Below are 16,396 nucleotides of genomic sequence, written 5' to 3' on the forward strand. Positions count from 1 at the left end.
CTTCACTTCAGTCCACACTTCTCACTATTGCCCAGTTCACCTTCCTGAAATATTGCTCAGCACCAGGTCAATCTCCTCCTCAGAACCTTCTAATGATAACTCAGCTCCTTCTATATTAAATGTCATCTTAAGGCTCTCCAGGAGCTCTCTCCATCTTACAAATGAGAAGCAGTGTGGTCTAGTGGAAAGAGCACAGGGCTGGGAGTCAGAGGATTTGAAACCTTGCTTCGCCACTTGTCTGCTGTGTCAACTTGGGCAAGTCACTTCACTTCTCTGTGCCTCAGCGACCTTATCTGTAAAATGGCAATTGAGATTGCGAGCCTCATCTGGGACATGGACTGTGCCCAACCTGATTATCTTGTATCTTCCTCACTGCCTAGTACAGTGCCTGGCACATCATAAATGCTTAGTAAATATCCATTAAATAAAAAATAAAAACAAATAATTAGTGCTGTTCACTGGCTACTCCCCAGTTTACCACTCCCTAGTCATCCCGTCTCTGCAAATCCTCCAGACCTCAATCCTCTCCTCCGAAGCCCTACTCAAATATCACTTTCTCCAAGCCTTCCCTGATGAATTTCCAATTCCCCAACTTGTATAAACCTACCAACCCCCTGAACCCTCGAGAATTTATTTCTACCCTCCCCTCAGCACTTGTGTGCACTGTATATTTAATTTATTCTGATTCCACGGGCTTTAAATATTCTTGGGTCTGTCACCTGTTTGCTCTCGTGGTGGGGGGGGGGGGATGTGTTGTGTACATCTGTGGAACTTTCCATAGTGCTTAGCTTTCAGTAGGTGCTCAGTAAATACCATTATTTCTATTAATGTATTAATAGAATACATTACATATTAATACATTAATACATTCTATTAATACATACATTAACAGAATACGCCTCATGCTTGCTCCTCAGAGACAGAGGCCGTGCAGAACAAGGAGGAATCTGGTTCCATCGAGAAGAGGGACGGGGGAGTCCAGAGATGGGGGGTTAAAACGCAGCCCGGCCCTAACTTGCTGCTGGACTATTAAGCTAACCACCGAATCACTCCCCTGCCCTTTGGGAGAGGTTGTGAAAGCAGCGGGGTACCTCGGGGCATGGTGGAGGTGGGAGATCCTAGCCTTGGTGTGACCTGTGATTGGGGGGCGTTCCAAGGATGTGGGCCCAGGAGTGAGCGACCGGTAATGCCAAGCGGGAGCAAGTGACCGGCAGTGCCAGGCGACCCCAGGGATGAGGGCAAGTCCCTTTTCAGAGGCTGGAGGGGATTTTGTCCTCGTGGCCTGTTGTGTCCTCAGATGGAGTTTCTTAATGGAGCGGGAAGCACGCGGGGAATGCACCGCAGGGGGCCGACTGCCCTCAGGCCGGCTAACGAGAGGCAGAGGGGGGAGGGGGGACATTCCAGACATTCCCATCCTTTCCGGCCGTTTTGTCTCTTTCCCCTGGGGGTGGAGGGACCCCCTCGCTGCCTCGAGGGGCCTTGTGGCTCTTGAGGATCGTCTACCAATGCTAGTGTACTTTCCCAAGCTCTTAGTCCAGGGCTGTGCACACAGTAAGCGCTCAATACCATGGATTGACTGGGGAGAGAGTGAAGGTGGAAGGAGGGGTGGGGAGGGCCGCCTGGTCAATTCCCCCCTAGACCTAACCTTTCCGGAGAGCAAAGCAGGTCATAGAGTTGGTGGCTTTCCCATTAGGTGGAGTGTATGTATGTACATGTAATTCTATTTTACGATGTGTAATGCTATTTATTATGATGCTATCACTGCCTGTTTACTTTTTGATATGTCTCCTCCCTTCTAGACTATGAGCCCGTTGTGGGCAGGGATTCTCGTATTTGTTGCTGAATTATACTTTCCAAGGGCTTAGTACTGTGCTCTGCACAGAGTAAATCACTCAATACAGTTGAATGAACGATTGAGTGAAATAGGGTGGTATATGGCATTCCTGTCTGTGGAAATGTCAAACATTGAGCACACCCATTTGTTCTGGCCAGGCTGGGTTCACCTGTCAAGAGGGCAGGGGGCCTGAGTCAGATGAGCTCCCAGGCCTCTATACGTCAAGGACTTCCTGCTTCTCATTTGGGGCCAAGAACCCTCAGCGGCTGGGGTGTCACTACTTTAGGGTTGCTGCTCTTGGAAAAATGTTCCCCACCCCTCCCTCTTGTTCTCCATCTTGAGAAGCAGTGTGATCTAGTGGAAAGAGCATGAACCTGGGTTCTAATACCTGCTGTGTGACCCTGGGCAAGTCATCTCATTGCTCTGTGCCTCAGTTCTCTCATCTGCAAAATGGGGATTCAATACCTGTTTTCCCTCTTAGACTGCAAGTCCCATGTGAGACCTGATGATCTTACATCCCCTTAGTACAGTACTTAAGACTTAGTAAGTGCTTAATACCACAATTATTGTGTCCCTGCAAAAGCATCATTCCCCTACTGACCCCTTGCCCTCAAATCCTGAGAGCTGGGGAGGGGGCACTGCAGACTCACTAGGCTTGGGGCTTTGAACTGGTCTGACCCTGCCTGGGCAGGAATCTAGGGTAACCTTCTCCCTCCTCCTCCCTCTTCCCCTCCCCAAGCCAAGATAGACCACCCAGATACTATACTCAGACCTCCATTCTGCTTTTAATACAGTGGATCTTTCTGGAGCCCAGAAAAGGGAAGAATCCACAACATCCAAGGAGGAGGTAGGAGGGAAGGTAGAGGGGTGAGGGGGGTCAGAAATCACCAGGAGACAGTGCAATGAACAGCAGCATCTGAAACAGGATGTTTCTCATGAACATCAGGAGGGCATAAAAAAATATATACTACAGTAATCTCACAAATTCACCCCAGAACACTTGAACACTACAACAAAATCAACAATTCATAAAAAAAATACTGAAAATAAAAAAATAAATAAGGCCCTTCTTTTTTTGTCTTTGCAAGGCAAATTGATAATCAGAAGATCCCACCTGGCCAGTCGGGGAGTGGGAGGACCCCTGCCCTGGTGACATGCTGACCCTTTGTAAAGGCCAGTAGCCAAGAGCCTAAGACCGGGTCTGGATGTGGCTGGTAGAACTTCGGATGGGGGGGATGGAGGAGGCTCCAGGTTCTGTCCACCATCAGGGGCCCAGAGTGAGATGAGTGACCAGCACAAGTCCTGAGTGAGCAAGCTGAGGGGAGGGACAGCAGCAAAACCTAGTTCTTTCTATTCCAGTGGTCAAGGGGCAACTGCCCCAGGGGAGTGGGTGGGGCAGGGGGAAATGACAAGGGGACAAGGGGGAGTCTGTTTGGGTCCTCATGCTCAGGCATCAGAAGGAAGAAGACAGTAAAGTACGGACTCTTCTCACCAGCCATGCTCTGTGCAAGGTTTCAAGTGGCAGAGCTGGGATTAGAACCCAGGTCCTCTCCCTCCCCGGGGAGATCAATCCTACATAGCTATTAAACCCCTGACACTTTTCCAGTTTCACTGGGGAGTCTTAGAGCTGGGAGTTTGGCCATAGGGCTAGGTCTAGGGCACTGTCTGGGGGCATACACATAGGTTGTTGCTGGGTGGGGAGGGGTGTGTATGCCCCTGCCATCAACCTTCTCTCCCAAATATGCAGGTGACCCCTGAAACACAACTCTGGCTCTCTCCCAACATTTCCCTAGTACTCATCTTCTGCCCAGGCCTGCTCCGGGCCCAGATCCCAACTGGAGATAGCGAGAGGCAGATTCTCCTTCCATTTCCTGATGAAGCTGTCTCCCTTCATGATGGATGCCTCCTTGCCTCCCTCCTAGCCCTCTCTCTGGCCACCCCTCCTCACCCTTGGCCCTGCTGCCTCAAACATGCTTATACCTTTTTTTATAAATTCCCAGGAATGGGGAGACATCCTTCCCTCTCCTTCGAGCCACACCTCTGGGAGGTTCAAGCCAGAGGAGTGGGCCTCACTGCCTGCCAGAGGAAGTGATCCATGCAGGGGAGGAAACATGTGTCTCTCTCTCTCCCCCCCAGGAGTTGTGGCCAGCGGCCCTTCCGGCCATCTCCAGTCCCTCAGCTGAGTTTCATGCCGATGGCCAGGGCCCGCTGGTACACCTCGGTGACATCCTGGCAGTCCGTCAGGGAGAAGCAGCTGTCCCGCAGGGGCTCCCGGCCCCGGCTCGCGGCCCAGCGCCTAAGGGGCCGCTGTCCTGACCCCGTCTCCGACCCCGCAGCCGGGGCTACCTCTTCCTCCTCCTCAAGTCCCAGCAGGTCGTCCGCCGAGACGCAGCCCCGCAGGGCCGGCTCCGGCAGCCGCTCCGGGAGGTCCAGCCGATCGAAGGACTCGGTGGACAAGATGCTGTCCTCGCTGATGGCGCTGGAGGGGCGGCTGGACCGGGAGGGGGCTGCCAAGGGCCGGGCCAGCTCGTCCAAAGAACCAAAGGCCGAGGTGGGAAGAGCCCTCCCCTGAGAGTACTTGCCATTGTGCTTCAGAATCCCTTTGCGGTGGAAGGGAAGCCCCGGAGGCTGTGGGGGGTCTTCCTGGGGGGAGGGGCTGCTGGAAAACACATCACCAGCATCCGCATCTAAGAGGTCCCCGGACTCGCTGGGTTCCGGGGAGGAATAATAGCCCGATTCCCTCTGCCGGGGCTTCTTCAAGATGCCTTTTTTGGGGGCTAACGGGGTGGGGGGCTCTGGGAGGGCAGGGAGTTCGGGAAGGGGCACGGCGGGCACCTCAGTCTCCTCCTTCTGCCCATCGGCTGGGGGTGAAGTCTTCTTTTTGAGAATGCCCTTGGGCAGCTTCAGGATGCCCTTGCCAGGTCCTGGGGCCGCCTCCCCGGCCGGCCATTCCAGGAGGGTGTGGGTCACGTCGTGTTCCTTGCGGGACTTCTTGAGGGAGCACTGGCGCTCCAGGCCCCCGCCTCCCGGCCCGCCAGCCCCCGCTCCGTGTCTGAAGAAGCTGCGGACTTTGGCGCCGTTCTCCAGGAGGGGACGGGAAGAACGCCTCAGCCAGTCGGCCACAGAGGCCAGTGGTGACTCGCTGCTGCCACCGCCCCCGATGTTGCCCTCGCCCAGGGCCTGCTCCCCTAGTGGGGTTGGGTAGCCCCAGTTGACCCACCAGTGGCTGGCTACGTCCTCAAGGGTGGCCCGGCGTGTGGGGTTCACCATCAGCATCCAGCGGATCAAGCCACAGGCGTCTGTCAAAGACAAAACCAAGCGATCGGATTAGGATCTCGGATACCCCTTCCTTCCTTCTCCCTGCCTCTGCACCCATGTCCTCTCACAAGGTACAAAACCTCCAGAGGGAAGAGGGCCTTGTCGTTCCCCCCTCCATCAAGACCAGACAACAGAAGCAGCATGGCCTAGTGGAAAGAGCAAGGGCCTGGGATACAGATGACCTGGGTTCTAATCCCAACTCTGCCTGCCAGTTGTTCGCTGCATGACCCTGAGCAAGCCACTTAACTTCTCTGTGCCTCAGTTCTCCTGTTCTCCCTCCTACTGTCAGCCTCGTGGGACAGGGTCTGCGTTCAACCTAATTCATTTGTATCCACCCCAGCGCTTAGAATGGTGTTTGACACAGTAAACGCTTACATGATACTAAAAAAAAAAGCACAAAAACAAGGACACCAATCCAATCAACCAATTATACTTGACATATAGTAAGTGCTTAACAAATGCCATAAGAGGGAGCAGGTTGACACTGCAGCAGGAGAGACTCTGCTTAGACATCAGGAAGTACCTCCCTCGACAGCAAAAGGGAGACAAAGGGAGGCCAAGACAATTTCTCCCTTGGAGATCAATGAGAAACTCCCAAATTTCTGCAGAAGATGAACGGAGGCCAGAAGTTTGCACTGTGTGACTTCTGGAGGGCTTTTCATCCTAGGATTCATTTCCGCCCAGAGGATCTTTGACTAAAATTCTCTGCACCTCTGCTCTGCTTCCCGCCCTCATAGCACTTACGTCTATATGCTTCATGCTGCTCCTAACTGTTATTTGTTTTAATATCTGCCCTGCCAACTAGATTGTAAACTCCTTGAGGGCAGGGACTGTCTAACCCCTAAGTGCAGAGACACTCCTATAGAGGAAACACTCAATAAACACCACCGATTGATTGCTTCATGCTTGTTCTCCTTGGTCAGGTCAAATCTCAGTGTACCTAGCTGTTTGCAGTGTGGGCCAACCAGAGAGGGAAAGAGACTCACCAAGACATGCAGCACCTTGAAGGCAGGATTAGAATCTATGGCCACCATAGCCCCCTAACACCAGTAGCCCAAAGTCCTTCCCACTTGGCTTACTTACCTGAGGGCTTGGTGGGCTCTCTGTACTCCCCATTACTGATCTGCTTAACCAAGGTCTTGTAGTCCTGCCCATCAAAGGGCATCATACCATGCACTAGGATATAGAGGAGGACACCGAGGGACCAACTGTCCACCTAGAAACACAGAGAGAGGTCAGCACTGGCCAGTAGAAGACTGAGTCACACCTAAAAGAAAAATTTTCCAAACCCAGAGTGACCATTTGGCAGTGAGACAAAAAGCATGGGGCCTGGAGGGTTTGAGGGTTAGGTCGAACCAGGAGCCTAAGGGACCCATACCTATAAGGATGGAGAGGCTCAGGCCTGGTAATTAGAGGGAGGCATCCCTTCACAGTCAGAGTTTGAGGCTCTGGGCCAATCACAGGGAGTATTTAAAGAGAAAGTGAGTGGGAATGCTGGTCACAGCAGTCTGGCTACAAGCAGGAGTCACTATTGGATTGCCTGAACCAGAAGCAGTCCAGGGTTGGATCACGAAGCACTTGGACGGAGGCGGATATTCCCAAGGGAACCCCAGAGACGAGCAGGGGTGGGTCTCCAGTGTTCTCACCTCAGGGCCTGTGTAGGGTTTCCCGTTGACTATTTCAGGCGAGGCGTAGAGGGGGCTCCCGCAGAATGTCTGAAGGCACTTGTCTCGCTCGTACAGGTTGGAGAGGCCGAAATCTGCAATCTGAGGAGGCAGGAGGGAGATGGGTGAGTGTGGGGGTGGGGTGGGAGAAATGGTTACTCTGTGGGATGGAGGCATTGAGGAGTCTCCCCGTCTCTCACTCGTGACACCAATGCCTGCCTTCTCCCTTCTTCCCATCCCTGGGCCCGACAATGATCCCACAACGGGAGGCAGTGTCAGGCTTACTAGATTCCCCTAATTTGCCTCTGGATATGGAGCCAAAGCAGAGACCAGAAGAGCTTATTCCTGATAGAGGTGTGGAGAGTGGTGGGCAAAGGGAAGGCTTGGGAGGTGGAGGCTGTGACTGTGTCCTCATGCCAGCCCAGGAAAAAACCATTGGATACAGCAGCTGCTCTACAGGAGAGCCAGACTCCATTGCCAGTCAGAAAGAACAGTAGGCTGGCTCTGGCTCAGGGAGCCACCGCCAAATTGCTGATGAAATGGATTGCCTGTTCTGGCTCCTCCCTGATAAAGGTGTGATCTCACCACACGGGTGGGGCCAGAACCCAGATTACCAGGTCATGGTCTCCGGTTCAGGTGAGCACATCCACAAAACACCCCCGTCCACAAAATCCCCATACACTGGCAGGCAGGAAGAGGGGCATTTTGGGGGCCTGGAGGGGTGCAGGCTGGACTCCCCACCACATCTGGTTCTCTGGGCACCCTGGAGTTGGGGCAGGCTGGGTGGCGGCAGGACTCGATATTGTCTTGTTTTTGTTTCGTTCTGTTTTACTCTGCCAGCTGTCTCCCCCGATTAGACTGTGAGCCCGTCAATGGGCAGGGATTGTCTCTATCTGTTGCTGAATTGTACCTTCCAAACGCTCAGTACAGTGCTCTTCATGTAGTAAGCGCTCAATAAATACTATGGAATGAATGAATGACTTCCCAGGTCAATGCTCGTGTAGAGGGCAAAGACCCCTTACTGGATAAAGCAGGAGAGGTCCAGCCCTTTGAGCCAAGGTTACTCACAACTGATGCCCTCGTGCCACCAGTTTACTGGTTTATTGGTCCCTTATCGGGCCTGAGAACAAACAACCAGGCTCTAGCAAAGCCCGTGACCATCTAAGTCACCCTAGGCTTATTGACTTAGTGGCAAGAAAGGACCCGCCTTTTCTAGTCTAGATGGATCTGTGGACATTGCCCGTGGCTACCAGGGGCTAAGGCATGCACCTGGCAGCGGCACGTTCTCCTTATCTGGGCAGGTGGTGATGGCCCTAGGCCGGGGTGGACTCGACCCAATGGCTATGCCTCAAGGCTCCAGGTCACGACCCCTTAGAACAGCCCAGAACTGCCTCTTGGCTTAGTTCACTGGCCTGGACAGTCCAGAATCCTGGACAGTGCCCTTGGATGTCAGGTGGCAGGCAGGGCCCGACCACACTCTGCCTGCCCTCTGCAGAGAGGCACCAGGAGCAGGACAAGGGACTCAGTGACAGAGTAGTAGTCCACAGACACCCTGGATATCCCAGTGGCATCCCCAGTGGGGGCAGAGATTCAGTCTGGGGGAAAAGGGGGTTCTCCATTTGAGCCCATCCTGAGGACCTGAAGTTTCCCAGGAGTACAAGAAGTAGCTGAGGGCCCAGTGAGACTCTCACCTTGATGTTGCCATTGGAGTCCAGGAGAATGTTTTCCAGCTTGAGATCCCGGTGGACGACACCATTCTGAAAGAGAGGACAGCCAGGGTGAGGGGGAGGAGAGTCCCAGCTGGAGCCAGTCCTGCTTGGATCCATCCAAGGGGGAGCAGGAGATAATTGCCCCTATTGGCCCAAATGTAATCAAGTCGCAGGTTTTCTTCCAAGGCTCACAGTGGTAAGGGGTTCCTCGGGTAATACGCAATCTGGGGGAAGGGGGTGGGGGGAATTCTGGGTTCTAACCCTGATTTTGAGTCCCCCTTGATGCTCTGACTTTATTATTTAACAATTCTGGACCAGTTTCCCCATCTCTACAATGAGGAGACCCACCCCTGCTTCCCAGGGCTGCTGTGAGAAGAAATGAGCAAGGAGAGGATGGCCTAATTTGTGGAAAGAGCACAGCACTGGGAGTCGGGAGTTCCGGCTTTTGAACCCGACTCCATCATTTGTCTGCCTGGTAACTTTGGGCAAGTGGCATTGTTAAGCTCTTACTCCATATGTGAAAAACACGGCACTAAGTGGTGGGGTAAATAGAAGATAATAATCATTACGGTATTTGTTAAGCGCTCACTATGCGCCAAGCACTGTTCTAAGCACCGGGGTAGATACAAGTTAAATCAAGTGGCCCCAGTCCCCTTCATTCATTCAGTCATTTCATTCAGTTGCATTTATTGAGCACTTACTGTGTGCGGAGCACTGTACTAAGCGCTTGGAAAGTACAGTTCGGCAACAGATAGAGACAATCCCTACCCAATGGGCTCACAGTCGGGCGGGGGGGGGGGAAGACAGACAACCAAAACAAGTGGCTCACTCTCTTGATCCCCATTTACAGATGAGGTAACTGAGGCCCAGAAAAGTGAAGTGACTTGCCCAAGGTCACAAAGTAGACAAGTGGCGGAGCCTGGATTAGAATCCAGGTCCTTGACTCCCAGGCCCATGCTCTATCCCCTAGATCAGGCCCACTTTCAAGCTGTATTTAGTCCCTGTCCCACATGGAGGGAGAAGTATTTAATCCTAAATCCCCATTTTTCAGATAGGGAAACGTGAGGCCAAGAAGTTAAGTGACTTACACAGAAGTCAGTCATATTTATTGAGCACTTACTTTGTGCAGGGCACTGTACTAAGCACCTGGGAGAGTACAACAGACACATTCCCTTCCCATAACGAATTTAGGGTCTTAGAAAGGGAGACGGATACTAATAAAATAAATTATGGATATTTACATAAGTGTTGGGGGCTGGGAGAGGGATGATGAATAAAAGAGTCAAGTCAGGGAGACAAAGAAGGGAGAGGAGAAAAAGAGGGTTTCATCAGGGAAGGCCCCTTGGAGGAGGTGTGCTCGATGCAGGCCAGAAGACAAGTGGCAGTCAAAATTAGAACCCAGGTCTGTCCTCTTTCCACTAGGGCAAGTCGCTTAACTGTTCTGTACCACAGTTTCCTCTCAGGGTCTATGATCTGACTGCACTGTGAGCTTAAGTGAGCTTAATAAAAGTCATTATTATAATCACTAGAATTAGCTGAGCAGGGAAAGGCTTTGGGAACCCTGGCGGGAGCCAGGGTCTCCAGCTGTCGGGGAGCTACTCACCCTGTGGCAGTAGTAGACGGCCGAGACAATCTGGCGGAAGAAATGGCGGGCCTCCCGTTCGCTGAGCCGCTGGCGCTCGTTGATGTAGTCGTACAGGTCCCCGCGGCTGGCATATTCCATGGCGATCACGATTTTGGTGCTGTTCTCGAACACTGGGGTAGACAGAGCAGGGGCGGGGGTCAGGGCCAAGGAGGGAATCCCAGCTGTGTTCTCCCCTGGGCTGGGGATCCCCAGAGAAGAAACTGACATTAGGTCATGAGAGCACTCCCCCAGGCAGGTGAAACCACAGAACTCTCTCAGCCAGTGGCGTTTACTGAGCATTTACTGAGGGTGGTGTAATAGACTAAGTGTTTGGGAGAGCACCGCAGAAGCAAACTGTTTCTTGATACCAACAGAGTGTGTCACACTTCATACAAACACACATCTCCTCTCGCACCGCAGCTCAAGGCTGCGGTCCAATGCGCTCAGACAGAAGGACCAGTTTGGGGACCTTGATAGAGCCAGCTGGTGACACCCATGGCTTCCTCTCTTGCCCTCCTGTTGTGCTCAGCCCTTAGCTAGCGGCGTGCTCTTAGGAAGCCCTCAGCGGCTGCTCTCCCTCCATTCCCTTCCCACCGGCCACTAAAGGCCAAAGACCCAGAGGACCGAAAAGGCCCGTCCAGCCACCTGGAATGCCTCCTGTAGGTTCAGCCCAGGGCCCACCCCCGCTCACGGCCCAGCCATTGCTGCCAAGGCGTTGATGGGGTGGGAGCAAAAGCCCACACCCTCAGAGTCTCTGGCATTTCTGCCTAGGTGGGTGGAGGAAATCTGCCCATCACCTGGCACATAAAAGGCATGTTTGTCCCACGCCCAGGGAGCCAGCCGTGGCACGTCCAACTCAGAGAGGGAGCTGGGCATGAGCCCGGGCAGAGTCTTGGGCGGGAGGGAAGCAGCACATACCCCTCTCTCTAGAGACCCCTCGGGGGGAGGCACAAACACACCCAAAATCCAATTTCCGGTGTCAACTGTGCCCCTTTAGGAGCCCCAGAGACTAATGAAGTCCCTGCCATCCACTAGGGCTTCCTCAGGGGCAATTGGTTGGCACTGACAGTTGTTGTCATCACCCTTGGTCCTCTCACGCTGCCAAAAACCATTTACTGGGGAGTTGGGGGGGTGGGTAGAGGGGAAAACTCCAATTAGTTCCCCAATAACCCCCTCACCCCACTCCTAGTCCCCCAGTCAACAGCTTCCATGGGGGATATTGATTCTTTTTGTTTTTCTCTCTCAGGCAGTGTGGGTCCCAAATGTCCAACAGCTGCACTGGGAAAGGGAAACACAGAATCTGCAGACAAAGGATTGAGGGGGTACAATCAAAGAGCAGAGAACTCTGGGACCCCTGCCCCTAGGAGGGGTGAAGGAAGAAGATGTCCCCAGCTCCCCAACCCCCAACCCCAACCCCATCCAGGCCCAGTGATGCTGCAGGTGCAAGTGGGAGCCTGATCCACCCTGCAACTCCTCCTCCTCCTCTGCCCTCCCTGGCCTTCAATTGTTTGGAGCACAGGAGAGGGTGTCTGGAATTTTGGAGGAGCCGGCAGGGTGAGAGGTCAGGAGGGAGCAGAGAAGAGGAAAGCTGGGGAGCAAACTAAGCCGGAGCACAAGTTGAATCAAGCTCCAGCTGGGGAGGGGGCGGGGGAGATGAGAGGGCAAGGAGGAAGGAAGAAGTGTGGGAGGGGCATACTCAGTTGGGACTCTGGATAGATTGTTTAGTAGATCACTTGGGAATCAAAGAGTTTTATGCTTGGGGAGGGGAAGAGGCTCTGTGCTTAAATAGACTGGAAGATGGGCAGAGCTCTGAGCTGCATTACCAAAGAATCCTGGATCCCCCTGTCCTTCCACCACCACCTTCCCCCAACCCTACCTTCATGGATGGAGATGATATGTGGGTGATTGAGAGAGGACATGATCTCGATTTCCCTCCGGATATGCATCAAATCCTGCTCATCCTTGATTTTATCTTTTCGGATTAACTTGATAGCCACCTAGCAAAGAGAGAAAGAAAGAAGAAACATAAGGGTTTAGTATTTTGTTTATTTTAAAGCAACATTTTCCCTGGAGAAACCATTATACAGACACGCAACCCACTTTGAGAGCTCTAGTTCTCAAGCAGCTTCAAAACACTTGTGCAAATCTTCCCTCGTAACCTCTATCCCCCTCCAACTCCTTTCACCAACAGTGTCGCTGAATTGCACTCTTTTTTCCCGCTGGATTCCAACTCTCTTGATTCCCACAAGCCCTTGCCAAAAGAACTCATCCATCAGTACTTCACACAGGATTCATGTTCAGCCCAGTGACCCCCATTTCACAGCTGGGGAAACTGAGGCAGGAGCCCTGTTGCATCTCACATGCTCTGGTGATGATTTAGCCCCTACATGATATGAGCAGCAGGGACAGAAATTCTAATCCCACGTAGGCGATGCTATGTGCCAAGCAGATTGCTGACCCACTCTGAGCATCAGCCTTCTCAACTGCAAATAAGGAGCGAGCAATACAGTCGGGGCCTCGAGGGGAACTAAGTAATGAGTTATTGGAAAGAGGTTAAGTGGATATAAAAGCCAAAGAGGCTAAATCTTTCTAGGAAGACCACAGAACCCTCAGCTCCATGAGAGCAAGAGCTGTCTGAGGGCAAAAGGCAGGGCACAGGTGACAAGTAGGCCAGGTGAGGGGGTGGTGTCTAGAAAGGGGGATCTTAAGGTTCACATCCTAGGCTATTCGCAGAAAACCCAAAACCACTGGCATTAGACTCCCAAACAACATCTTCTGGGAGAGAAAACAGCAAACACCAGACTTTCTCCTGCAGCCTGGACCTGGGAAATCCACACGGGCTGCCAGGAAACAGTTATCACTTGCTTGGGGTTGCTCCACCATAGCCCCAAATGCTTCTTCTGGAGGAGATCCAGAATGGGAGGAGGTGGGGGAGGGATGGGGGCACGGGAGGAGAGGAAGGGGGTACAGGAGAGGAGGTGCCTCTAATCCTCTCTTTCAAAAGACTCAAAAGCCAGACAATGCAGCCCAGGGAGGGCATTTACAACTGAATCCACCAGAACCCGCCGTCTCCCCCTGCCTCCCCCTGCCGCCCCCCAGACAAGAATGCGGAACAGCCCTGATCCTGTAAGCGGAGTCTGCTCACAATGCAGCTGCCTAGTCTCCCAGCAACGGACCGGCCCCACACTCTTGGGTTAGAGCCCTCCATGACCTCGGGGGAGCAGAGCTGCCCCCCCAAGCCCACCCCCCCCCCCCCCACCGATGTTAGAGACGGGACAATGGTAAGGAGAGGCAGCAGGATTCTCTCAGAGTCTTGCTCCCAAGTTAATCAGGAGCAGGTGCGTAAAGCTGGGAGGACTATGGGCTGGCATAGCTGAGAGATCCCACTGGCCAGGGGAAGCTGAGGACTTGTCCGAAGCCATGAGATGGCAGCGCTGGGATCTACCCATCTATTCCTTCTAACACATCTCCCTCGACCCCACCTGAACAACCTGAGATTTGAATCAAGTGGAGAGAGATCTGAGTGCTAGCCCTAGCTCTGCCCCTGATGTGATGAGACCTTGGTGATTACTGATGAGTCACTTCACTTTTCTGGACCCCATCTGTAAACCAGGGAGGAGAGTTATGTCCCTCTCTGCCTCTCAGGGATGTCGGGAGAACAAATGGAATGGAAGCCTTCTGATTTCACTGGGAGAAAACCTAAACTGAAAGCCAAATCATCATTCTTCTATAATACAAATTAAATCCACATCCAGTAAGGAGATGTGACTGCCTCACAAATAACAAGGGTCTACAGTTCCAGAGTCTGAAATAAGTTGGGCCAGGCCTAAACAAAAGCAGGCAGCAGGGAAGTAGGACTTAAGCAAATGGAAAGTCTGTCCCCAGCCCCGGTTCCCTCTTCAAGCCCCAAGCCTTCCCAAGGCCACACGGGAAAACCTTATTTTTGGTGGCCAGGTCGCTTTCTCTGCTCAAGCACCAGAGAACTCAGTGTGTTTCCTAGCACGAAACAAGTGTTGTCAGGGCCATTTCCTGGCCCCTTAACAGTGGACAGATGGAGCCAGCCTCTCCTCTCCAAGGGAGGCAGATCCTCAGGCATGGCTGCTCCTCCAGCGGGCCAGAAGCCTCAGTTTCCTCACTCTATTCCTCACCCACCCATTGGGTCAGGTCCATCTGCAGCTGCTTATCAGAGGGAGGGCTGCCGGGGAGATCAATGGCGCACCAACTCCGCCCAGGGGAACTCTGCCCTCTCCCTGGGGAGAGTGGTTGAACAAACACAGTTCGCCTGGAGGCCAGTTCCAGAGAGTGGGAGCAGTGCTCCTGCCTCTTGGCAGGTGCCCTCATATTAGAGTCGGGAGGCCGGCATCTCTGCAACAGCTCCAGAGGATCAGAAACGACCATCTCCCAGCTCTTCTTCATGGTTTCTGCATCATCTCCTACATGGGTCAGGAATGATTCCCCCTCTCTTTAGCCCCCTGGCAGAGGCAGAGGTGGGACCTGGGGTAAACCTAGCCCCAAAAGACAAGTTCAGGTTGAGCTCTAACCCTGGTACTTCTGAGTGAGGGCTGAGTCTACCGCCTTGGGGCACTGACTCTCAGAAGCCCCATCTGGCAATCTGGGCCTCCCCTCTCCTGCCCCCTCAGCCCTTACACCACACAGGGGGAATTCCTGGAATCCCCAGGTGCCCAGCTGGGTCCAAAGTCCGGCTGTGGGCAGGCCCGGTTCACCTCGGCTCACCTCCACTCTCAGGCACCATCAGGAGGTTCAAAAGACAAAGCAGGCCGGGGGTGATGGGTCCAGGGCCAGGTGAGAGAGAAAGGGGCCACTAGAGGAGAATGTTTCTGCAAAGGGAGAATTCCACAGAGCTGATGGCTGTGGAGGAGGAGGTGGAGAAGGGAAAGAGATGGCAAAGATGGCCCACTTGGATAAGGAAGAGGAGACAACTCTGGGCCATCACATAGCTGCTGCAACTCTTGCTCCTGTCTTCAATACCCAAGCAGAAGGGATGGGCTTACATGAGAAAAGACCACTGCCTTATTCAAAAACCACCCATGGTGGTAGGAGTCCCCTCCTCTCCCTGTTCACAGGGCTCGTGGAGTCGTCACCCCGAGGCGAGCAGCGTCCCAGCCCAGCTCTGCCGTTTGGCTTGGCCGAGGCCCAGGAACAAGCCCTGCCGGCAGTCAGCCTCCCACCCAAGCCCACGGACAGACGCCGAGGCAGCCACCACACCGACAGGTGCATGGGAGGGCCAGGCGGGCTCTAGGCCGGGCCCCGGGCCGGGCTTTGGGACGTGCAGCGGCAGAGATCCACACAAGGAAGTGAAACGGCCGGTTGGGGCCCAGCTCTTGGCAACGGGAGCTGGGGAGAGATCAAAACACCACCGAGGCATGTTTGCAATGGAGACACCCAGCCCCCGGCCCGGGACTGGTCACACAACTGGGGGGCGCTGGGGTTTAGAAGTCGGTTCCACCGGAGGCGGCTCGGGGGCTGGGAATCAGGGATAGACTACCCCATCTAGCCATGCTCCACCCACCCATCTGCTGGAGCAAGAGGAAAAAAACCCACTGCAGCTCAGGCCTGAGCTACCCTCACTTCCCCAGGGGCCTGTGGATAAAACCCATCATTGGATCGAGAGGGAATTAGGGTGGGTGGAGAGTGTAAGGGGACATACCCCATTTTCTAAAGCTTCATAGCTGGAAATCCAGAAAATCAAGAGTGGTCTTAAGGGCCAGAGGTGGGAGAGACACTGGAAGAGGGGAAGAAATATGGAAAGAAAGGAAGGAAGAAGGTCAGTGGGCAGGAGACAGAAGACAGTCAAACCACAAGGAACACTCGGGGGTGTGGAGTTTAGTATGAGGCAGAATGAAAGCTGGGCATGAGGAAGCTGAAACATGAGAATGACGAGAGAAAGCCAGAAAATGGAGTGGTGATTCACAGGAACCAGTTTGCTTATTTGTCCTGAAATGGGGCAGTGGATAGGCTAGACTCTGCTTTGCTCTCTCTGCTCCCATGTTCCCAGGAGAGGCTGACCCCTGGACCCTTAAGAATTCAGGTCAGCAGACTTCCGTCCATCCTAGAGATCTCCATGTAGCCACCCTGGGTAGTGTTCTGAAGGAACCACAGGGGAGCTGAGGGGGCCAGGCACATACCAGTCCCTTAATCCATTCCCCAGCTGCCAGCCAGATGAAAATGCGACACCCAACCATTCACCTCCAGGTGTGGCCCAGCGGGGCCTGGTCAGTGCCTGGTG

General features: G+C 53.6%; 1 protein-coding gene across 2 annotated transcripts in view; it reads right to left on the reverse strand.

Moving 5' to 3' along the window:
* Positions 1–2,599: 2,599 nt before the first annotated feature.
* NUAK2 (NUAK family kinase 2) overlaps positions 2,600–16,396 on the reverse strand; it is a 32,333-nt gene continuing 18,536 nt past the window's right edge. For both annotated transcript variants that reach the window (XM_029069919.2, XM_007656083.3), the window contains 6 exons: positions 12,026–12,146; positions 10,129–10,280; positions 8,508–8,573; positions 6,799–6,918; positions 6,236–6,368; positions 2,600–5,133 (listed from right to left, as the gene is read on the reverse strand). In XM_029069919.2, the coding sequence (XP_028925752.1) occupies positions 4,010–5,133; positions 6,236–6,368; positions 6,799–6,918; positions 8,508–8,573; positions 10,129–10,280; positions 12,026–12,146 (1,716 nt within the window). In that variant the 3' untranslated portion in view covers positions 2,600–4,009. The remainder of the gene's footprint in view (positions 5,134–6,235; positions 6,369–6,798; positions 6,919–8,507; positions 8,574–10,128; positions 10,281–12,025; positions 12,147–16,396) is intronic.

Source organism: Ornithorhynchus anatinus, chromosome 7, assembly GCF_004115215.2.
Source record: "Ornithorhynchus anatinus isolate Pmale09 chromosome 7, mOrnAna1.pri.v4, whole genome shotgun sequence".
NCBI classification, from domain to species: Eukaryota; Metazoa; Chordata; class Mammalia; order Monotremata; family Ornithorhynchidae; genus Ornithorhynchus; species Ornithorhynchus anatinus.